At 38.8% G+C, this 25436-nt stretch overlaps 1 protein-coding gene across 1 annotated transcript in view; it reads left to right on the top strand.

The window, feature by feature from the left end:
- Positions 1 to 648: 648 nt before the first annotated feature.
- The window catches only part of NKD1 (NKD inhibitor of Wnt signaling pathway 1), a 94354-nt gene continuing 69566 nt past the window's right edge, over positions 649 to 25436 (top strand). Inside the window, exons 1-3 of the mRNA XM_075836922.1 lie at positions 649 to 889; positions 1009 to 1041; positions 3086 to 3192. Of these exons, the coding sequence (XP_075693037.1) occupies positions 865 to 889; positions 1009 to 1041; positions 3086 to 3192 (165 nt within the window). The 5' untranslated portion in view covers positions 649 to 864. The remainder of the gene's footprint in view (positions 890 to 1008; positions 1042 to 3085; positions 3193 to 25436) is intronic.

Here is a 25436-nt window from a genome sequence, read left to right as displayed (position 1 = left end):
TTGCCCCATACACATCCAGATTGTCGGTCAATTATTTATCTAAAGTGTATGGCCAGAATTGGACAATCCTCCGTACTAGGGCATGTTGACCTAATAATTGTTTTTAGTAGGTGCTATGTTATTCTTAGCCTTGCTGCTGCAGGAAAGCCAGCACTTCCCCTGCAGATGCTTCCACTATGGAGACCCTCGACTACCACCTTGTCTGTGAAGGCTTCCTGTAAAGGGCCACTAACTATCCCCTTGTCATGGATCCTCTAAGAAGAAAGATCAAATGCGCTGTCACTGTTTAGAACAATATAGAACCATTTTTAACTAGTTGTATATTTATTTGTTTCTTTTAACCAGGCGATCATGGGGGCAGTCTGTTTTCTTTACCTCTCTAGCATTATATAGTCCATAATCAAACATTTCCTAAGTGTCTCTTAAAGTCAATTACCTAAAGCTTTATTTACAAACATCACTTACTAATGACTTCACACTCCCCAATTCTCCCCTCAGTTCTGACACTCATTCCTCGCACTTGTTTTTGTCGACCCTTACTCCTATCCCCTCCCCTCTCCCACCACCTCCTCCTCTTCTGCTCTCCCCTTTCATCCCCCACTCCCAGCCCCTAACTCCTCCTTACTCTGTGTAGGCTGTGTGTGTGCCTGGCAGAATAAGCTGCAGCTTTTCTAACAGGATAGCATGAGGTGTCACTGCTTCTAGGGGTCTCAGCTGCTCCTAGTTTCTGGATTTGGGGGGGAAGCTTTCTATAATAATCTGCAGTGGTGGATTGGTAGTTCTTGCTGAAATCACATGGATTTTACCAGCACTGGATTGTAATGTGCATCTGATGTCCAGGATCTGGGGGTCTCCTGCTGAGAGATGGGGAAACTTTATTCCAAACATGGTAAGTGATGGGCTTTATTGATACATTGTATAAAGAAACTCTTGTCTTGCAGTCAGTCATCTCTAATCATGTCTTTTTGTTTCTTTTCTATACTTCATGTTGCTTTTCCTGACTGGCAGCTGCAGTTTGCAAACCCCGAGAGAGCCCTGAAGGTAGGAAATTAAATCCCCCGACAGATTTACTAGCTTTACTGCCTGTTCGTCCTGGTCTGTCTTGTTTGTTTTGTTGTTCTCCTTTCTGTTTACAGATTTTGAAGTTGTTAGATGTAACTGTTGTGATTGATACAATGTATCCTGATGTTTATATTGTGGGATCATATATCAAATTGCCATATGACTCGGATCATGGTGTAAATCTGTCTTTTTTGTTGTGGGTCTATACTTGTTTTGCTAAAAATGTCACACAACACTTCCAGATGACATCACTCGCTATGCTTTTTTTTGTTGTTGTGGTGGCTTGTCATTTTTGTATGTTCTGCATAAAGAACTTCTAGTGACTGTGTAATCACATCCCCTTCTAACACCAGAAAGTCAAACCAAAATAGGAGCTTTTGGTAGGTGTCCCAAATGGCAAAATTTGGTTGTAAAAATGTCCCATTTATGGGTGCCCATTTTTCAGTTAACATATGCTATTTTATGCCAGTCATGAGCCCCAATGTATAATTTCCTAGATGGAAAGTTCCTGTGCTCCATCAGTCGGGACAGAAGTAAGCAGGCAGTCATTTCACTTGTGCATGAAGTAGTATGAAGAACTTGTTTGGAAGTTTTTGTAGCAAGGGATAAAAAGTTTTTAGTCCTTCACAACTCAAGACCTAGATTGTTAGAATCTGTCTATTGATCTAGTAATTCATGTTACAACTTCAATGTCTGAGACACTATTTGATATACATTGTACAGATATGTTTGAGTAGTTCTTGAACTATTTAGGTTAATTGCTATACCCATGTGTATCACTTGCACTGTAGTCTATCATGGTATTATCCATCATTTGTCATAAGGGACACTAATTATCTATAGGTCATTACTAGAGGGTATTGATTCATTGCTTCAAAAGTGGTGACTCCCTATGTGACAATTTCTATAACTTCTATTTGCAGTTAACATTTATCAGTTGTAGGGGATAAGTTGTAGAGCCTTGATGGTATTTATTGAGGAGCTCTTATGAGGTTTTTCTATGTGATACATTTGATGGGTTACCAATTTTTGGGAATCATGTTATACCTAAAGGTACACTTTTTTGTTAAAACTTGCTTTTAAAAAGTTACTATATAATCTGTATGTACTAAAATGTGATCATAACTTATATCCTTCCTATTTTCTAAGGATCCACTCACAGAACGCCATCCCACGCTTGAAGCATTTATTATCTATAAGTTTCATGTCAGACTTTCTATGTCTCAGTATAAAGTTGCTAGAGATCCATCACATATTTCCAATATTTCCATTACATTTCCCATTAAAAGTTTCCAAAAAGTTAATGATAATGCACTTGTGTTACATAAGCAGATAGACATTCTGTGTGTACTGCAATTTGGACTTTAATCCAATATTATTTGTTTCCTTATTTACTGTTATAGGGAAGCTGGGATGGTTTGATTTAGTCTCATTGCTTTATTACCAAACTTCAGGACTGGTGATCTAGGATGTGAATCTTCTGATGATGGACTTGTGTCTACCTAAGTGTGTTTGATCTGTGACCAGTCCTTGTTTAATCCCTTCATGTGTCAGTGACCCTGTAAACTAGGCTTTACCAATACTTTAAGTCGATCTTTGAAATGCTAGCTTCCTGTGATCTAGTCTAATTCCCTGGAATGTCTTAGATCACTGATATGGTCAAAGTACTTCTGTCAATTGAAAGACGTTTGTAACTTAATTTTTAATAGGTTTGTTTACAATAAGTCTTGATTGAGGTCATTCTTGATGGCAGAGCAATAGCGTGTACTCGGGGGGTCACGTTAAAGACAACCATCATTCTGTAATGTGATGGTCTGTAGGGATCTGTAGTTGTTTTTCTAGTATTCGATGTGGTTTATCATGTGCATGACAGTAATTGCAGTATACCAATAATTGCATGCAGATTTTATTAGAGTCATTACAGAGCCAGTGTTGGATGTTCCAAAATTGGATCTGATAGTTGGAATAGTATGCTGTGTTCGCTTTGTTTGTAAACTCACATTTACTATGCCTTTTTCTGTAGGTGACAGCTTTGCAGTAAATGCTTGCTTTGCTCGAAAGGGCATTGAAGACTGGATTGCCAAGCAGAAGTCTTCAAATATTCCCAGTCACAGAACTGGGTTTAAGCGGGTAAGTTATTGACTTAAACGTGTGCCATATGAATTTGAAGAATAAATTGCTCTATAACTTCAATAACTTGTTACTTTCCATGAATCAATCACTCTACTGAAATGGAATCTGAGCAACCCTTCAATTCTATTTGTAAGGAACTTAGTCATGGACTATAGTGGCTTCATAATGTTTCACTTTGAAAGAGTTTTTTTCTTAATCATACTTGCCTGTTAGTCATTATTTGTTCCAAAAAGTTGATTGATTCCCGGTGATTTTGGTAGTTTTTGGTCAGTTTAGCTTTGGTACATATACTGTCTTTAACATTTGTTATGAGCCAGGTTTTCGAGTAAAAAACAAAGTAACTTTCTTCACAAACTTTTCAAAATAATGCCTCCAGGTTTATAGTAGATAACATAGTTTGTGTACTACTTAGGCCCCATGCACACGACCGTATTTTGATCTATCCTGAAATACTGTCCATAAATATGGATCCGTAGGCATCCGTATTTCATCTGTACATACGGAAGGGTGTCCATAAATACGATGCGTATTTCATCCGTATATACAAATCCGTAACAAAAGAGGACGGTTGCAAACGATGTCATCAACATGTTGCATAGCAACGCTTCCATAAATACGGACGGTGTACGGATGCACATCCGTAGCCGTCCGTATTCACGGAAGCTCCCATATACTTCTATGGGAGAGTCCTTGCCGTAATTACTGACAAGAATAGGACAGGCTTTATCATTTTTTCAGCACGGACACCCAACAGTAAAAATACTGAAATGTGTCCGTGGCCAATAGAAATGAATGGGTCCGTAATTACTGTCAGTATTTACTGTCCGTAATTACTGATGAAAATACGGTCGTGTGCATGGTCAGTGTTCACACTTTCCATCAGGGTTTCTGGTGTTTTTTGACTCTACAAGAGTAGCAGAGTCTTCAGAGCAATTCAAAAACAGTAATGTAAACCTGACAGACCCCATTATAAGTCAAAGGGATTCATTAGAAAATGAATCCATCATACCAGTCATGGTTCCGTTAAAAACCGAAACCATGAGGGTAGTGTGAATAGAGTCTTGTGCCGTAAATGAGATGACTTGTTGCGCTTAAGTTCTTCTGAGTGATGCCCCTTTGCCTGGGAAGTGATAATATTTCTCATACGTGTTAGTAATGTTTGGAGACTGCCGGCCGCACAAGATGTGGGTTTTGGCATTAGTTCTAAATTTCTGGCATTGTTCCACATAGCGTTAACCCTTTTGCTAACAGACTGGTCTTCCACAGTACGGAGAGTAATGCGGCACATACGCGTGGAAGCAAAGGACTGAAACAGATGTGTATCAGGGAGATGAAATCCTGTTTTACTACTTTCTATCTGTTCTGAGCACAACTATGTGTCACTCTTCTGCAGGAACCTTCATTTCAACGCTTCTTCCATTCATCTGTTTGATTAATGACAGCTTTTTAAGCACTTCAGAACCTAGATAAAGCAAATACGTTTATCTGAGTGCTGGGGAATAGATCAATCCAACAACAAAAGATTTCACAGAAAGATCATAGAGGTGGAGAGATTTTTGAAATACTTGTTTGCTTTGCCTTCTTAAGGGAAAAGAAAAAGGTGTCAGTAGTTGTATGCAGAGATGAGCCTGATTGTTTCACATGGCTTGAGACGAGCACGGAATACAGCCATTTTGGAAACTCAAAGCCATCTGCACACATGTTTTCTTTCTTTACTTTTGAGTGTCTGGCAAAAGAGTCCACGCACTATTCCCAGATAACTACCAGGTGCTTATGATATGACCCAGCTGCTCACATCCAAACCAAATCTAAAAAGAATTGAGCAATGACTGCATCAGGATTACATTTGACAAAGAATTTCTCTTGTGATGTGTTTTGTAACATTAAAGTTTAGGTTTAAGTTTGTTGAACCTGAATTTGTTCAGTATATTACAGGATCAAGAGCAATTCTCTGCTATGCTGCTTCAATCTAATTATAAGCTTAACAGACATGTTGAGGAATTCTACTGAAGCAACATTATCATCTACAACAGTCTGTAGTCTGACGATGAAGCTATAGGCTGACATAACCAAGCTGGTGCCTGTTGACGGGCTGATCGAGAAGCCACAGGAAATTTTAGTTTTCTATGGCTTCCTTTGTGTATTACCATTTTCCATGAACTTTTAGGCTAGGACTTTTGGATGCTTAACGTCACATTAAAATCACAGGTTACTGTGACCATCAAGCGGCCGCAATGGGGAAAAACTTGAGGGGGACTCAAGAATTTACTGCACTTCTGAAGAAGTACTCAAGAAATACTGTATTTCTAAAATTTTACGTTGACCGGCGCTTGGACAGCCTATTGCAATTACCACAGGGTGAGCAAAAGCTCACTAGGGCATATTTATTAATGGAATCGGGGCAGTTTTCTGGCACACCTATATAGATAATAGTGGAGTTCAATTTGAACACCTTATTTATCAAGTCCTGTACCATTTTTTCTGACACTTGCAAAGTGTAAGGAAAACGGGTGCAGCGTTTAATTTGTAAGTGGCGAGACCCAATTACAATAGCGCCATTTTTTTGTGCACTGTGATGAGGGATACAACACACTCTGCATTCAAATTACATACTTGTATACAACTCTTCGACTCTGCGGTGCACCAGTATTAATAAGTATGCCCTACTGTGCATATATAGTGGTACTAAGTTTTGGGTTTTTTGCTCATCTATTATATATTATGTATGTATAATATATGTATCTATAATGTATGTAAGTATAATTTATTTTCCTTTTACACAAAAGTTTTGATTCCAAAAGGTGCAGTGTTCATACTAATTTTTTTTTGTACATGATGAAAGTGGGAAAAATGTTTTCATATGCTTTCACGCCAAGTGTCATTTTGTTAATCTAACACTTTCATCCATGACCCTACTGTGCTTATTAGCGAAGCCTTATCTCTAGGCCGCAGTCCTCTGTGGTTCTTTCAGTCATGTGAGATCACCTTTATAGGTGCAGCCTTTACATCTTCATCTTACTATAGAAAGGTTTGGTCAACGTAAAAGAATGAATTCCTGGCAATTATCTCATCACTGGCTACCAGTATATCATCTATTCAACAAGTCCTTTGTTCTTGTAACACTTTTGTCTCGGAAAGTGCAGACTTTGGAATTTCTTACTGCAGAGGGATTATAATGCTTACATTATATTTGCTGCAACTGTTTTTTATGTTTAATGGAAGGAGCGTGTGGACGACTCCTGCAGCAATTCGTCTTTCTTTGATGTTCTTGTTCACAGAATGTTTATAGTTTCTAATAAAGGGATTTATTTCTCTTTTTTGTTTAACAAAGAAAATGATTAATGGTGAAATTGTTCTTCCATATACTTTAATCATTGTAGGAAAGAATATTCTACAATCTACCAAAGAGTATGCAAATGTGATGTCCGCATTTCTATAATTCTGCTAAGACCTTAGTTGATAGCATATTTTAAAACTATATATATATAAAATACATTGATGGCTAGCTGTGAAATCTTATATATATATATATATATATATATATATATATAAGATTTCACGGCTAGCCATCAATGTATTTTTCACAATTTAGTTGTAGCGTAGTTTTAGACATCACTCATCATATGGTTATGCGCATTTTTACGTAAAATACACATAAACATAATAAAGCAGTAGCGGTCCATTGCTCTATTATAATTTAAACTTTTTTTTCATTTGTCTTTATTGTTCGGCCGCGTATCAATGCTGTTTCTGGTATCCCACTTGCTCATCACGTCCTCTTCTCACCTTCTCTCTGTTTGTGTCCCTCAATGCTTTGCCCTAGGACCCAACTTTCTTCCATCTATACCATTGGCCTAGAACAGCTCATAAAATCCCATGACTTTCAATACCATTTTTATGCCGACAACAAGCAAATTTACCTCCCTGGCTCTGATGGTTCTTCTCTGTTATCCTGAGTCCCAGAGTGTGTATCAGCTATCTGCTCCTACTTTTCCTCCCGCTTCCTAAAACTCAACGAGGAGCAAACTGAATGTAAAATCTTTCTCCCGTCTCACTCAACCCCCTTAACACAAATATTAATCACCGTTAATGGCTCGACACTTCTCAGTTTCATAAATTCGCTGTCTTGTGATAACCTTTGATTCCGCCCTGTCTTTCAGACCATATATCCAAGCCCCTACCACCTCCTGCAGCCTCTACCTCAAAAACATTTCTCGAATCCGCTCTTTCCTTAACCCTGAGTCAATAAAAATGCTTGTATGTTTCTTTAATATGTTTGTGGCCTCCCATCTAACACTCTTGCACCCCACCAATTCATCCTCAACTCTATTGTCTTGTTAATCTACCTCACCCCTTGTTTCTCTACTGCCAATGAATTCATCAAAAAATACTAACCATGACATACAAGGCAGTCCACAATATGTCCTAATCTTCTCTTGTCTGCTCCTCACATCATCGCTTTCAAGATTTCTCCCAAGCATCACCCTAACTTTGGAACTCGTTACCCCAATACATCAGGCACTCTATCCAGAACTTCAAAAGCAACATGAAAACCAAAATCTTTACAACAGTTTACAACCTACATAAACCCTTCCACCTCTACCTTATGAACAGCTTCAGCCCTAACCTTCTGTCTCATTACATTGTAGGTTGTAAATCCTTGCGGGCAGGGCCTTTACTCCTACTGTATCAGTCTGTCACTCAGCAAGCTCATGTTTATTGTACTTGTTGTTTTTATTGTCTTGTGTCATGTATTTAACCCTTCTGTATTTTCTATATACAGCACCCTAGAATTATTGGCACTTTAAAATAAATAAGAACCTGTAAACTTTGATTTCCTTGGTTTAGTGGCTTTCTTTGGGGATCCAGTGGTTTAGTGGCCACCCATGATGATGATCCAGTGGTTACTTTAAGGGGATGGGGAATAAAGCAGTTGTCAGATGACACTCTGTTCTCTGGGTTTGTACTGGAGAGATCATTGTGGATAAGCACTCTATTATTATTAGATTTTCTCTAACTAGTAAGAGGTGTAAGGGCCCAGATTTAGCCCTAAAGCTAAATTCACACTTGCGTTGTATAATCCGTTACTCTGATCTGTTTTTTTGGATCAGAATAATGGATAAAACCAAATAAAAATCCCATTGAAATCAATTGGATTCTTTAATTGATTGCATCGGCTCGCATGTTTTTTTGATGGAGTTAAAAGTGAAGAACAGAGGACATTTTTCTCCGTTCAAATGAGAATGTCTAACATATGGGTTATTTTTAACCTTTAACCTCTGGTTTCCGTTTGTGTCAGTCAGGGTGCCGTTCCGACAGAAAGCTCAGACGGAACGTCGAAACGGGACCCTAGCGCAGATGTGAACAAAGCCTAAAACAGATACAAACAGATTGTAATCCGTTTGCATCCGTTAATTTGATACCAGTTTTCATCTTATTCTGATCTAGAAACGGATCAGAGTAACGGATTATACAACGCAAGTGTGAACTTTATCTGAGCCTTAGGGGGAAAACGGCCGAAAATGCCTCCCATTGATTTCAATGGGAGATGGAGGTGTGTTTTTTTCCGCGAACGGAAAAAACGGCTCGCGGGAAAAATAAGGGACATGCCCTATCTTCGGGCGTTTATGCCTCTGACCTCCCATTGACATCAATGGGTGGCATTGAAATCGTATTTCGCTGCGTTTTATGCCTGCGGCACTCAATGTCCACGGGCGAAAAACATCATGAAAAACGCCACGAAAATCGGCGTGCAGGCAGAGGAAAATCTGCCTCAAAATTCCAAACGGAATTTTGAGCCAGATTTTCCTCCTGCAAAAAACTCTGTGTGAACCCAGCCTTATCTTCCCTTTTAATAATGAACCCCAGGCTTTTGGGTGAGTGACCAATGCTTAGGTTATATTGGATGTAGAGAGAAACACTGGAAAGTTCCTGGTCATGTTAGCAAAAGCTCTTGTCAGAAGGATCCCTTGCAGTGCTTTAATAATAGGCCAGTCATATAGAGCGTTAACGTTGAGTATTATAAGCACTAAGAATGTTTGCTAGTTGGCAAGAGCCTAACAGGATGTTAATTTAAATGGCAGCTTAATTAGAATTCATGGTAAGTATTAAAAGAAATGTCAACAATTTGTGTAACTATTCTATCCAACTGCTTATCTTTGTATATAGGCTATGCGACTGTATCGTTTCTGGAACTTTTATTAAGTTCAAACTTTCAGTTTAATTTTTAGTCTACTGAAAAATTTACAGAAATATGGTTTTAAGAGTGTAAATCATTTTGCAGAATTTTAGAGCTGTCCTCTAGTATAATCTTGAATGGAAAAGATCAAAGAGTAGGAAGATTAATGCTTCTAATAGGACTTGGCAATGTGCATTATTTTCTACTCCTCTTTTCTTGTGCAACACAATAAAAAAAAGCTATTGCAACAACAGAATGGTGACACAATAAATATAGATTATAACAAAGCAGCTCCCAGTCTTAAAAGAACCCTTTTACATGAGCAGATCCACAATACAGAATGTTTATTGGCGCTCGATTGCTCCATTTTAACAGAGCAATAATCATGATTTATGGGAACAAACAATCGTCAATACAATCGTTCATCCCCATACGTTTACACAGGCAGTTGTGCTGCCGACAAGGTACCATTTTTGCGTCGCATAAAAGATCGATCAGCTGACAAATGAAGTTGTTTGTCGGCTGATCGTTGCCCTATTTACACAGCCAATGATCATTAGCTTAGCAAAATGTGTATATTTATTCAATAGGTAAGAGGAAGATAAAATGGTACCAGATACTTCTGGCAGTGGTTTATATCCTTGCAGAACAGAATGTTGAAATCCAACATGCCTGATTCTCCTTCACTCCAGGCATCTGCTGTTAGGCAACAGTTGAGAGGCCCCTTTTTATTAGATTATTGTCGGGATCCACTAACATTGATCTAATGTGTATGGGTAGCGTTACAAGCAGAACAATCTATCATTAAGATGTCTATATAATGTAACACAAGACTTATCTTAACTGTTTCTTTATATAGTTTATTACCCTGTTCTGCTGTTCTCTATACTGTAGATATCACAACATGGACTGGCCAGTGTCCGCTCTGTCACATTGGTTTCCATATTCACTATAGAGCCTCTGTAGTGTGCATTTATATTCAATTCATTATAATAGGAGCTGCAATGAGGCTCCCTATGGAATATGAACACCTTAATTTTATGACCAGCATGCACCCCTATATTATGTTATTTTGTAAAGTATATAAGCATCTAAAAAAAAATCCAATTTTGCTAAAACCAGTTCTTGTGTACTACTTCACTGCTCTTACAGTAAATAAAAATTTTCAGAGCTGGATATTGAACTTTCTTCCTCAAGCAACAGGGGTACTCTCATATCTTTTAAGGTAAATCTCAGAGTAAATATGACTTTTAAAATGCAGATGTGGCTGCGTTTGTTAGCAGTAAAATGCTAAATGTGGGACAAGATGCAGCTATCCATGTAGTTATAATAAGGGACAAAACTTGAATATTAGATGGGAGCTTCAGTTACATTCCTTTTAACCTGCTACAACAGCAGGACATAACTGGTACATTTTTACTTTTTGAAAGCTTTTGCATCTGTCACTTACATAGAAGCCAGGCAGCTGAATGAATTTAACCAATCATCTTCTTTCTTTTTTTTAAACTTTGATGATGTCATAACTGATGTCACTGGGGTGCCCTGATGTCATCACTTGGGATTCCCCAGTCCTAATCAAAACTTTGACAAGTTAAGATGTTAAGATGAATTTAAAAAGGTGGAATCCCCTCAAAGAGGACCTGTCACTAGGTCCTACAAAGTGAGTTAGTAAGCTTACCTAACATTCGCTGTGTCTGTGAGTCCAGCAGTGTTTGTCCTGTACTAGGAACAGACACAGCGACTGTTAGGTAAGATTACTAATTCACTTTGTAGGACCTAGTGACAGGTCCTCTTGAAAGAGACTCTGTCACCAGTTTATCAATTTCCTATCTCCTAACTAATCTAATAGGCGCTATGATGCTGATAACTACATTGTGATTTGTTTTAAAAAACGTTTATTTATTTGAAAAGTTATGAGCATTTTCTAAATATGCTAATTTGGCTATAATAGCCAAATAGGAGGTAATTCTTTCTTTTCACTCTGGGCGGTATAATGTTTTTTGTATGACGCTGCCCAATCAGCATACAGCTTCCATTCCCGACTGTGTTTTCCACTGGTGATATCTGCGTCACAGATAGAACTGCGATCCTGGTGTCATATAAAAACGTAGAATCTCCTCTGTTCTAGGTGGTCCACAGCCCGATATATGGCTGTTTGAATTGATCCCCCTTCCCTCCAGCCTCAGTCTCTCACACTGTGTGAAGCAGCTTCATGCTGATAGGACAGCGTCAGAGGCTGTGAGGAGGCTCAACCTCAGGACAATCGCTGCTGTTACCTCCCACTTGTCTAATAAAGGCTTATTTACATATTTAGAAAAAAGCTCATAACTTTTAAAATAATCAATGTTTTGTTACACAATTTTCACTAGCATTATCAGTGTGACAGCGCCTATTAGATTAGCTAGGAGATAGGGCATTACTAAACTAGTGACAGATACTCTTTAAATCAGAGCATCTCTTCAGTGCCCTAATAACAATAACCCCTAATTGGTGAAAAAGATGGACTAGATCTAATCTAAAGTGTTCAGTCCTGGTGACAGGTCCTTTTAAACTGTTTAGAATATGATGCATAAATATAAAAGTGAGAACAAAAGAAAAAACACAGTCTATTCTTTAGTGAATGGAGCAAAGTTCTTAGCCGGGTTGAATACCGAATTGCATCATTTTCCTAGATTAAAGGTCCTCTTACACTGGCCAATTTTGGCCGGTGCAAGGAGCACCGATCAATGAGACAGTTTGTTGATTGGCGCTCGTTTGCTCCTGTCACAAAGAGCTAGTATGGGGACGAGCGCTCGTTACTCCCATCACTCCCCATACATTATTATCATGTCGGCAGCACATCACGGGAGATGTCCTGCCAACGATAATATTTAACTTTTTTAAAACTATACAATCAGCAGATTAACGAGTTTGCTCGTTCATCTGCTGATCGCTGCCCAGGGCAATTATCGGCAACGAGCGTTCTATGAACGTGTAAAAGGGCCTTTAGACTCAATCCTTGACCATGAAAATAGTATTTAGTAGCCTTTTTTAAGCATACCTAATGCTATATTTTTTATAGATAATACATACATACATGTGGATAGAAATAATGTATAGCATCTGTTTGGTAATAAAAAATTACTGTTTGGTAACTTTGTTTACAAAATTGAAAAATAAGTTTGTATGCATTCAGTTGACTAAATCCAATTATCAAACAAACTTGACGGACCAACTGTTGATATTTTCAGACACTATATCAGAACAATCCAAGAATAGGCAGAAACTGCACCATGCAAAGAATAGACCAACCAATGTATCCTACTGGGCACCAGAGAATATCAAAATCTAGAGATGAATGTGAAAAATCCCATTTCTACATTCCTGCTTTCCTCTGTATTTTTACTCTTTAGTAAAGTTCGACTTCACGTAGGCTGGCAGCGAAGTGGTTAAACATGTCAATGTTGTTTGCGCATTAATTCTTGGTGGGAATACCCCTTTAAAGGGACTAAATGCTCTTGTGACATAATGAAGGGATTACCTGCACTGCCAGCAATGTAACAAAGCCGGATTCCAAGGAATTATCTCTGAGTGATACCAGTTGCTTCCATAAGCTTGGTTCAGCCCTATGTACAGAGTTTGGGACACTAAGCCCCCTCCCCATTAATTCATTATTTTGGGATCTGACACAAAGCAGATGCATTGGCTGACAATTTGTTAGTGAACCATCTGGATTTCCAGCTGCTAAAATAAAAACGGATGTCCAGCTGCCTCAGTGTGAGCTTGACGTATACTTTTCACCTGGATGATGCCATATCTACTAAGGCCTGCCTCTATCCTAGAGCATATTCTAGGCCTATACCTATGTCAAAGTAAAACTGCGTGTCAGCTTCAAGTAAAAATGGAAACATTACCCATGTGCCATCTTGAGCAACAACCGATTTAGGTGCCCAAAAAATGCCAGAAATAGTGGCTGTCACTTTATAGACGACGGGTCATGAAAATACCCAAAGCTTAGGAGGGAAGTAAAGGGGGTTTTACACTGGGCAATTATCGGACAAAAGATTATTCATAGAACGCTCGTTGCTGATAATTGCCCTGCGTAAACAGGGGAACGATCAGCAGATGAACAAGCTTGATCATCTGCTGATCGTATAGTCTTAAAAAGTAAAAGATTATTGTTGTCGGCAGCGCATCTCCCTGTGTAAACAGGGAGACGTCCTGCCGACATGATAATAATGTATGAGGACGAGCGATCGAAATAACGATCACTGATCCCTATCCATAGCTCCATGTGACAGGAGCAAACGAGCGCTGACTAACTAGCTGTCTCGTTGATCGGCGCGCGCCGCACAGGCAAAAATTAGCCGGTGTAATTGGGCCTTAAGATAGCAGGGAAGCTGCAGATCCTCCAACCTGTCAGCAAGCTACAGATATTATGGCAGTCTGTAGTGTTTGTCCCATTAGCAGACTATAGGCTACTGTAAACAACAGACTACAGCTTGCTGGAAGAAACTTAGTACAACCAATGGGAGTTTCTTTTCCCCGGATTTTATCTACCAGCCCATCAGCAATTCTTATATAATACAGACTCTAGTCAAACAAGTTATAGACTACTGAAAAAACTAAAATGAAGAAAAAAAAAACAGTTCATAGCTTGCTGATTAGGGTTGGGTCTCCTTTTTTTTCTTTTAGAAACAGTGCCACTCTTGTCCATAGGCAGTATCTGGTATTACAGCTTTTCCCCAAATATAGAGAAAGCCTGTGTGTCCTGATTCCACCCGTTCATACAGACTGATTGACAGCTCTCCCTGTGTTCAAATACAAGGAAAACTGTCAATCACTTTGTGCTGGGGGAGGGGGGCAAAATTTACAGCCAATGGGCTCAATCACACTTCCGTATTTTGGATCCGCAGTAATCCTTTTATTTTCATTGAAAAACCAGTGCCAATACATTTAAATGATTTTATTCTCATGCCGTTTTTTTCAATATGCAGCATGTTGCAAATGATTCGTATTGGTACCGTTTTTAGTCCAAAGAAGTCAATGGATTGAATTTAAAAGGGTTTCCCCACGACACTCTTTGGTCCCAAAAGCTCCTAAAGTGGTAAAAATTTTCATAGCAACCGATTGAAATCTATAACGTGCATAATAGATACCTTTTTTTTTTATCTTTCATTTATCTACTTCCCCATCCGTGCAGCGCCAAACGGGAGACACTAGGAGGGATTAAGAGGAAGCCACATGATGTTACTAGACTGGCTGTTTACTACTAGCCCCATAATGTCTTGCATGTGCCCTGCGCATGGTCAGATTTCTCGCTAAGAAGCTGTGAGAAAACCGAGTACGAGTGAGGGGCAGAGAACACTTTGTAGATCAATGCGCTGCTGTAGATCCCACCGCACAGTCGGTTTTCTTGCGCACGCATGTCCTGCAGCGAATGGCCAAAGTTATACAGTAGAAATAGCAAGGGGCCCCCATACCCTGGTATTAATTGGTATATCTCTGGATTGAAACATTTTTTTTAAAACACTTCTAATTGGTAAAATTAGTTTTGTATAAGGAATAATTACAATTCGCACTACATTTCATAAGACAACCCCTTTAAAAATGCATGTTCCATTTTTCCATTACTTACATGTGCATATTTGTTACTTTATTTTGCACCCAAATTTCAGCATTATTACAAAAACAGCAAAAATAAAATGAATAAAAAAACTGAACCAATGCGGATGAAAAGCTCAGAACAAAACATGGAACAAAAAAACAGTAGAATGCGGAAACAACAATGGAACAAAGTGTAAAAAAAACTATTAGTATTGCGCATCCGTATTTCATCTGTATTTTCATACACAAGTGTGAAGGAGCTTTATGTTTGAGTCCTGGCAGCACGTAAACAGATTTTTACATGTAAATACTAAATCAAATCCTAAAAAACAATATATCCACAAATTCAGCATGTCTCCCTCTATCATATTCTACCCACAGATGGGGAAGTATAAGATACCTGACAAACTCGCTCTTAGGGCATGTTCACACAGGGCGGATACGCTGCATAAAAGCACACAGCGTATCCACCCTGGGCGCCGCAGGAAATTTCTGCCGAAAAACCGCACCAATTTGTGGTGAAGTTTTTTATCTGGAATGTCCGTTGTGGAAAACTGCACAGAAAAAAATATGTTTCATACTTACCAGTAGCCATGGCGACGGGTCCCTGTGCCGTCCTCCAATCCCGCCTTCTGCGATGACGTTTCATCCCATGTGAGCGCTGCAGCCTGTGATTGGTTGCAGCAGTCACATGGGATGAAACGTCATCCCTGTAGGCCGGGCTGGACGAAGAAGCAGACAAATCTGGGTAACTATAATCTTTTTTTTCCGCTTATCACTTATGCAGCGTGTGGATGAGATTCGTTCAAATGTCATCCACTCAGCTGCTACTGTATCATGCTGCAGATTTTCTGCAATGAAATCCGTTGCGGAAAATCCGAAATATTTACGCTACGTGTGAGAACCTGGACTTAGGCAAACAGTAGGAGTTTTAGCTGTTCTGCTGCACTTCAAAAATCACTTCATTGATGACAATATATAGTTAGTTGCTTTATTTTCCAAAATGTTTATGTGAATTCCCCCTGAACTGATACATTTGTATGGTATTGTAAGAGGAGACAAATAATTGCTTTGCCTTACAATGTTAACAAAGTAAATTATACAATTTTAAATCATGAAATATAGTGACGTGATCAAAAAAGGTTGCAAATATTTATTGAAATTTTATTTTTTTTTTCTTTTCACTTATTTTTACCCTAAGATTTGTATTCTCATAAGATGAATAAGAGGAAAGTTTTCATACATGGCAGCAAAGCGGTTAATGCTGCAGCTGAATCACATAAACAGACTGGGAAGGAAGTAGCTGAATAAATACAGACTCCCAGGGTGCTTTGAGGTAGTAGCCAATAAAGACTTGGAGGAGGACTAAAGTGTGTAGGACAATCAGTCGTCTCTTTTAGAAGCAGCCTTTCATGTAAGGCTGTTAGTAGTTTTGGAAGGGGTCGGGACTTCACCTCTGTGGTCTCCTTCATGTTAAAAAAATAACATCAGCAGCTCCTGGTGAAGCCTTTGCACTGTAAAAATAAATAAGAGCACCGTTTTGTTTGCTTTTTTTGTAAGGGCATGTCTGTCTTACCATGTCCTCTTCTTATGTTCCACTTTTCACTATTGAACATTTTTGGGATAAATCAAGTCTGACAATGCTAAAAATGCTACTACGTGGGATTATAGAAATAAAAACAAAGACTAAATACAAAAACACAATGTAAAAGTGCCACGTGTATGTTTTTCGTTTTGGATTTACTTATTTTCTTGAAGCGCCACCTTTGATCAACATTGACTATATAATCAGTTGTTGTTTTTTTCTGTTTGGTTTTACTTTGTTTAGTATAGGAAAAAAACTGTTGCTACATGGAAACAGTCAACAATCTCTTGTTGACAGATGTTTCATTTATCCAAAACATGTATAGCCACTGCACCAAATTGTACAATAATCCTCGTCTTTATTTAATAAAAAATGCAAATTCAAAAAAAGGCAACGTTTCGGCCATAAATTGGCCTTTATCAAGCAGTGCCTATACATGTATGGGACTTTAATTTCTGGAAAACGGTGATGCCTGGAGACAATTTTGCACGGGTGCTGCTGAAGGCTATTTTCTAGATGTTTCATTTATATTATGTGTACTTTGTTGAATGTACTTTGTAAATGGACTGTCAGTTTACTTGATTCATGAATATCGTAATATTTCTGTAGCCCTGTTCCTTAACACTTAAATAACTAATGGATACAAGTGTGGACCTTGTACAGGGGCACACTGAGTCCCCATAATACATATTACCTGTAGGCATTGTAAAGACCTATCCATGTGCTGCCGCGTAGTTCCTCCATGAGGATCTGTATTTACAGTGCCTTGTGAAAGTACACCCTCTTTGGTGTTTTTTCTGTTTTGCTGCACTTCAACCTGGAATTAAAATGGATTTTAAATTAGATTTTATGTAATGGGCATGACAAAATAGTGCAAATTGTTACAGTGGAATGAAAAAAAAAATTACCTTGTTTAAAAGAACAAAAAACAAAATAAACTAAAAACTGAAAAGTTATGAGTGACTATGTATTCATCGCCTTTGCTATAAAAAACCCTAAATAAGGTCTGGTCAAATCACTTAACTTCAGAAATCACATAATTAGTTAAAGAGGCCAGTCACCAGTTTAATACTTCTCTATCTCCTACCTAATCTAATAAACGCTTTGATGCTGATAACTACTGTTTGTTTTTTGTTTTATAAAATGTATTATTGACAAAGTTCTGATCATTTTTAGATTTATGGTAATTTTTTCAAAATGCCCAACTGGGCGTTTTTTTCCGTTTAACCAAGTGGGCGTTGTAAAGAAAAGTGTATGACGCTGACCAATCAGTGTCATACACTTCTCTTCATTCATGCCCAGCTTTATTCACAGCACAGCGTGACGTGAATTACTCCCGCAGTTCCTTCACCGGAGCAGCCGTGCCAGGACGATTATCCTCCTCAGCAGCAGTCCTGGCACGGCTGGAGGCAATGTCTGGTCATTCTCCCGTCGCTCCGGTGAAGGACCTGTGGGAGGAAGTCACACCACAGAGTGATCTCGCGAGATAACGCTGTGCTGTGAAATAAAGCTGGGCATGAATGAAGAGAAGTGTATGACGCTGATTGGTCAGTGACATACACTTTTCTTTACAATGCTCACCTGGTTAAATAAAATCAAAAACGCCCAGTTCGGCATTTAGAAAAAATTAGCAGAAATCTAAAACTGATCAGAACTTTGTCAAAAAGAAAAGTTAAAAAAAAAAAACCAACACAATAGGTATCAGCATCAAAGAGTTTATTAGGTTAGGTAGGAGATAGAGAAGTATTAAACTGGTGACAGAGCCTCTTTAAAGAAGATCCCACTGTGTACAAAGTGTCACATGATCAGTCACATGATGTCAGCTATAAGGGTATGTTCACACGGCCGCTTAAAAAACGACTGCGAAAAAGAAGTGCATGTCACTTCTTGAACCGTTTTGGAGCCGTTTTCATTGACTCTATAGAAAAACAGCTCCAAAAACGTTCGGAAAAAACGCAGCGAAAAATGCGAGTTGCTAAAGAAATGGCTGAAAATCAGGAGCTGTTTTCCCTTGAAAACAGCTCCATATTTTCAGATGTTTTTGGTTAAGCGTGTGAACATACCCTAAGCCGTACACTCCGCCTTTATGGAAGAGTGGCCAGAAAAAAAACCATTGCTTACATAAAAACATAAGAAAACATGTCTTAATTTTGTAAAACAGGATGTGGCAAACTCCCCAAACACATGGAAGAAGATTCTATGGTCAGATGAGATTGCAATTTTTTTTTGCTCATTATGGGAAACGCTATGTGTGGTGCCAACCCATCGCCAATGCAACCCATCTCATGTGAAGGAGTTGGAGCAAGTTTGCTTGGAAGAATGGGCAGAAATTCCAGGGTCTGGATGTGATAAGCCAAAAGAGACAAATCCCAAGAGAATTGCATCTGCAATTGCAGCACAAGGTGCTCCACAAAGTATTGACTTTCAGGGGTAAATACTTATTCCCATTAAAGTTCTGTGTTTTTTGTCTTAATTTTGTTTGTGTCATAGTAAAAAATATTTGGCACCTTCAAAGTGGTGGACATGTGTAAATTTAATGTTACAAATCCCCCAAAAAACATTTCATTCCAGATAATTCATTTGTAATTCAACAAAACAGGAATAACCGAGGAGGTAAATACTTTTGCAAGGCAGAATACCTCTGTTATACCAACGTGCATTTTGGTGCAAGCCTTCTGGGGGTAGAAGAAGGCGGCTACCACCGAAACACGCCTTGGCGTAGACCCCATGCAAGGTGCAGATTATCATGGGTTGGCTCTATTGTAGCACTCGGCACTTTTCTTCCTAGATCACAGTATTGTATTGCATTGTGTTTTACCATTTGCATGTTGCCTTCCCATTTATGCATTTCTTCAGACCATTTACTTCCATCGTGTCTGTTACCCTTTACCATTTGTTGTTTACGTCTGTATAACTCTAGATGTTGTTCTTTATTGTGCTGTAGTCATTTGTCTTATTTTTTTAATCCCGTGTCTTTTATTATATTAATTTTTTACTACAATAAACTTATATCTTTTTATGACATGTTTTTGCACACTTTTTCTTTTTTTGGTAGCATTTCTCTATGTACGTGCAGCCTTTGGTTTAGGAAAAATTATCTTTCTGTCATTTGACACCTTATATTTGGTTGGTCTGTTTTATATTTGTTATATTTATATATTTGTCTGTTAATGAGCAACAGTTATTTGTGTCTTACTGATCCTGGCTGTCTTTTACATACACATTCAAGTCATAAGATCTGTCAACAGTAGCGAGCTTGCACAGTGGAAAAATAAAGATGCAAAAATAAGTTAAAATAGACAGAAAGTTAATGAAGGTATATTCTAAAGATGCTACTTTTTACACCTGCTGACTGTATAGTCAATGGCAACCAAGTATGGAGCTTTACTTTAATAAGGAGAAAAATGTATTGTTTTCTATGTTGTACGTTTTACTAAAATATTGAAAAGCTCCTCATTGACATGTTGCTTAGAAAATCTGGATAAGACTTTGTTCACATATGCGTCAGGGCTCTGTTCTGGCTTTATGTCGCAGCTTCCCGTCAGAACGGAACCCTCACTGAAACAAACGGAAACCATTGGTTTCCATTTGCATCACCATTGATTTCAATGGTGACGGATCCAGTGAAAATGGTTTCCGTTTGTCTCAGTTGTGCAAGAGTTCTGTCGTTTTGACAGAAGCAATACCGTAGTCGACTACAGTATTCATTCCGTAAAAAGTAAAAAATGACACACTAGTACAGAAGGAAAGAGGACCCTGCTTATGAGGACTTGTGTCTATATATCCTGTGGGAAAGGCTGGTGTAATAGGGACGAAGGGTGCGAAATGCGCGTCGAGGTGTTTTCTCTGAGACCGTCAACAGCCATCATGTTAGCCTCAGGTAAATGATATGCAACCATGCAATTATGCCTTATAATTATGTATGGTAATTAGTATAACAACGGTGATAGACTTGCACTTAGATAGTGGGGAGGCTGATACTATATAATTCTGCACCAGTTTGTAGATTCTATACTCCTACCTGGTATTGCTATTTACCTGCTGTTACTATGCATCACTACAACATATAGGCTATGTTGGTGAATTGATTATCTCGGATTTTGTTTGATTTTAAGTATGTTTTAATTTTGTATGTTTTTTGTATGGGCATCTTTGGGAGGGTATTCCATCTGTGGAACAATAAAATTTATATTTTTGGACTAACATATGTCTGAATGAGAATTTTTTCTTGTGTATACATGTATATGAGACGTATATAGGTTTTGTAATAGGGAAAGTATTGATGATAGTATTATGTCTGCCCATCCATATTGTAAACTTGTAGGGGTTGTCTCATGACCCCACTGTAAGCCAGACCGGAGAACCTCTCTGGATTAGCGATTCTCCTTCTGTGGCCTGGCTGGACGAGGAGTCCCCTGGCAAAATAAGCTGTAGCTCCATACTGAAAGGTGTTGTCTCACTTTAAGATAAATTAAATTTTTGTAAGATCTTTCAGAACTTGATTCTCAGAAACTTTTTATCCAAAAAAATCTTCATAGATTTTTGAAATGTGGTTTTCATTGATCCTTTTATTTCTCATTAAATTCAAAGGCCTGTGTCACAGATGGGACTGTTTCTAATATAAATGATGTATTTCTTGCTACCCCAATAAGGTTCTTTTTATGATTTCTACAATATCCAAGTACTCAAACTAAACTTTTCTTTGCTCTCTTGTTAACAGTAAATAAGTCTTTTCAATTGCACTAGATCACATATGATGTAGATGATGCTGCCAATCTGTAATTTATCATAAATCTAATTTTATTTGGGACACTTTCACCTTAATTTTGCGTTAATAACTAATTTGTGTGTCGAATGGGACTTAATATTTATAACTAAAGATTTCATTTTACTATCTGTATTTAGTTATGTGCTTTCCATGTGTTTTATGTTCTGGGAGACTTCCCATACTTAAGAACTCCCCATCACTTACTCACCCACCCACCCATTGGCCCATGTTTGGTCTGATATCACAATAGAAAAGTCTTGCTTTACAACAAGGTCTATGAATATAGATAAAATGGGAGACATTCTTCCCCCATGCAGATCATACACTTAGTAAAAGTCCAAGCCTTATTCACATAGACTCTATTTGATTTCACATGAGGGCATATAGAGTTGCTTTTCTCTCGGATCCTCTGTTTAGTGCTTTGATTGCATAATGGTCTATTGATTGTAAATGAAAGGTGGGCATTTGATTGGCAGCTATTAGGCATCTATATTCAATCAACTGAAACATCAAGTATTACTGTGTTAATGAGCCAGGGGTCCTTGGCATTCAAGCAAGCTATAATCACCAGCAGCTAGCCTACTTGTTGACAGTTTCCAGGTAGCAAACAGTTTTCACTACACCAGGGAGAGCAAATATCACATATATGTTAGATTTGTGTAAACCCAGTTTTAAACCACTTCTGACATATTATAGAGGCATGGGACATGCTGTCATCTGTGGTTGTGCATGTGTTGTGACCCCCCCACCAGACAGACTGGCAGAGCACTGTGCCTCTTCAGCTCGCATTGGCCTCTTTTATCTCCACTGGAAGAGAGAGACGGAAAGCTATTTTAATATATTGCAGTCTATGACTCGTTTTGACCACCCCGATTCAAGCTTCTTTAAAGAGGCTCTGTCACCAGATTATAAGTGCCCTATCTTCTACATAATCTGATCGGGGCTGGAATGTAGATAACAGCAGTGCTTTTTATTTTGAAAAACGATCATTTTTGAGCAAGTTATGAGCAATTTTAGATTTAGTTTCTTAATGCCCAACTGGGCGTGTTTTTACTTTTGACCAAGTGGGTGTTGTAAAGAAGTGTGTGACGCTGACCAATCAGTGACCAATCAGCGTCATACACTTCTCATTGTTCCAGCCCAGCATGATCCACAGCACAGTGAGATTGTGCAGTGAAAGAAGCTGGGCTGGAACAATGAGAAGTGCAGGACACTGATTGGTCACTGATTGGTCAGCGTCACACACTTCTTTACAACACCCACTTGGTCAAAAGTAAAAACACGCCCAGTTGGGCATTAAGAAACTAAATCTAAAATTGTTCATAACTTGCTTCAAAATGATCGTTTTTCAAAATAAAAACCACTGCTGTTATCTACATTACAGCGCCAATCAGATTATGTAGGAGATAGGGCACTTATAATCTGGTGACAGAGCCTCTTTAAGAAAAACACGATATAATACCTGGTTTTCATGATGCGGTTGTTGTGTGGCATCTTGCTCCAACACTACCAGTAAGTTTGAGCATATCCGTACTGCTGCTAGCAGATGTGTGAAGGCCATTTGCAATGTAAAATTGTTGTGTAGAATATGTCTGATAACAATTTTGTAACAGATCAATTTGTTTTTACATCTGGTTTAATTCCTTTTTAATGTCAGTCTCTTTGCTGTCAATAGGAAAAAAAACTCCCACTATTGATTCTGTACAAACTTTGCTTAGCTATGTGAGTCCCGGGGACAAGCACATTTTTGCAATCTTTTTATAATGTCAAGGAGGGTCCAAAAGGATTTGAACTTCTTGTTCCTTAGATCTTTGCTAGAAATGTGGAAAGACTTTTGAAATCCTGGCATCAAACTCTGCCAAATTCTTCTGAGCTCTGTCGTGAATCCTAGCCATATAAAATACTTATTTTCTGAGCCCGTTTCATTACACAGACGGCAAAAAATGCAGAGTCCTGGATGGAGATTCTCTTTGTTTTTCTTGTTTGGATGTGAGAGAGCTAATCTTTTCTTTTTTTTAGTTCTCCCTTTGACGTCTATTGTGTTTTAGGAAAAACATCCAGGCTACTCTAACATAGACAAACCCCACTCACAAAGGCTGCTCTGTTAAGCATCTCTTAAGAGTTCATTTTGATGGGATTGAGAAGTTTTGGGCAGAAGAGAGCAAAGAGATCGTAAAGACAAACTTATTTTGCAATCATTTAGACTTAATAGTACCTGCAGTCTTACCCTAAACAATAGGAGCAATATATGTATGACCTAACACCAATGTTATATTGTGCTTCATCCATTTTGTATGGTTGCAGATTACAGGCATCACCGGCCAATTATCAGGCAAACGAGCGTTTACAAAACGCTCGTTCCCTATAATTGCCCTGTGTAAACAGGGCAACCATCAGACGATGTATGAGCAAACGCTCGTTCATTGGCTGATTGTATTGTTTACGCAGCCTAAAATATTATCATTGTCTGCAGTGCTTCCGGCATGATAGAAATGTATGGGGATGAGCGATCGGAGTAACGAGCGCTCATCCCTACGCATTATTAATAATAGCAAATGAGTGCCGATCAAAGAGTTGTCTCATTGATCGGCACTCGTTTACACAGCCCTGGTCAGGCCATGTGATAGGACCCTTAAGGTGGCCATGCACCTTATTGGGCTGCTGGCCAAACACTCTTTTGTTCAACAGCTAATGCTCGTAACTCCCCCCACGTTAAAGTAGTTGTCCTCTTTGTACAAGCCCTTTCCATACATCAGGATTTTTTTCCAATCCTATAACCATGGAGCAACTTAAAGAGGCTCTGTCACCACATTATAAATGGCCTATCTTGTACATTATGTGATCAGCGCTGTAATGTAGATCACAGCAGTGTTTTTTTATTTAGAAAAACGATCATTTTTGACGGAGACCTATTTTAGCTTTATGTTAATGCGTTTCTTAATGACCAACTGGGCGTGTTTTACTTTTTGACCGAGTGGGCGTTGTGGAGAGAAGTGTATGAAGCTGACCAATCATTGACCAATCAGCGTCATACACTTCTCCCCATTCATTTACACAGCAGCATCGTGTTCTTACTAGAACATGATGTGCAGCCACATACACACACATTAATGTTAATCAAGTGTCCTGACAATGAATAGACATTTACAAATACAATACCACCGAAAAAAGGGGCACAGACACAGAGTAATGTTCAATATGAAGCAACGTTGCTGAACAATATGAAATCTGCTGTGTTTGCGTCCCAGATAATGACCAAGATAACCTTGGTGCATCGATCAACAATAGATGAAACCAACAAAGAAAAATGATCGACTGAAGCACAACAAATTGATAGCAAAAAATACAAAATTTTATTAACATGAAACCATGACAAAGGTTAAAACTGGAACAGGGAATGAGTCACTCAATAAAAAGACATCGACAACAATCATGCACTAGATGTAGATGTGACATAAATCTATACAAGCTTGTTTATTTGTTGATACAGCAAGAGAGGACAGTGTACGTGCCTATGCAGACCTAAGGCTAATGAAGCCTAATAAATGATGGCAAGAAGAAGGTCAGCGAGGGATAAAATGCATGTATGTACTGCCTGGGTTGCCTCTATAAGAGTATATATGTGGCAATAATTATGTGCAGATACCTGATTATAGTGATTATCTGTATATGTATGATGGTCTAATATACGCCATAGTGTGTATTACAGGATCAGTGCTACAGGTAACATACAGCAATGTGCATGGACGCACAGAGAGGTACCAGGCCAATACCAGGCAAGAAAGTCAGTGAAAGCTGTATAACATACCAGTGGACATGATGAGGATGTCTGGACCCGACGCGCGTTTCGGCAACTGCCTTCGTCCGGGGTTAGGGTCAAGCTGCTAAAATCTACCTATATATGGAGCATAGTTCAGGTGTTTGTAATATAAGAAGAGGAGGAGGCAGAATCAAATGACGAAAAACGGCGTCTGGTGCGGGGTACCAAGATGGCGCTGCCCCACTTCCGGTCCTCGTCATCAGAGAGGATGTGGGGCAGCGCGGACTAACCACGCCCCCCACATATCCTACTCCGAGTCTAGACAGCGGTCTGAAGAGGCCAGGGCCACTCCCCCCTCGGACAT

This window comes from Rhinoderma darwinii, chromosome 9 (assembly GCF_050947455.1).
Source record: "Rhinoderma darwinii isolate aRhiDar2 chromosome 9, aRhiDar2.hap1, whole genome shotgun sequence".
In the NCBI taxonomy this organism is placed as follows: Eukaryota; Metazoa; Chordata; class Amphibia; order Anura; family Rhinodermatidae; genus Rhinoderma; species Rhinoderma darwinii.
Note: the sequence above shows the minus strand (reverse complement) of the source record. Positions and strands in the feature narration are given on the sequence as shown.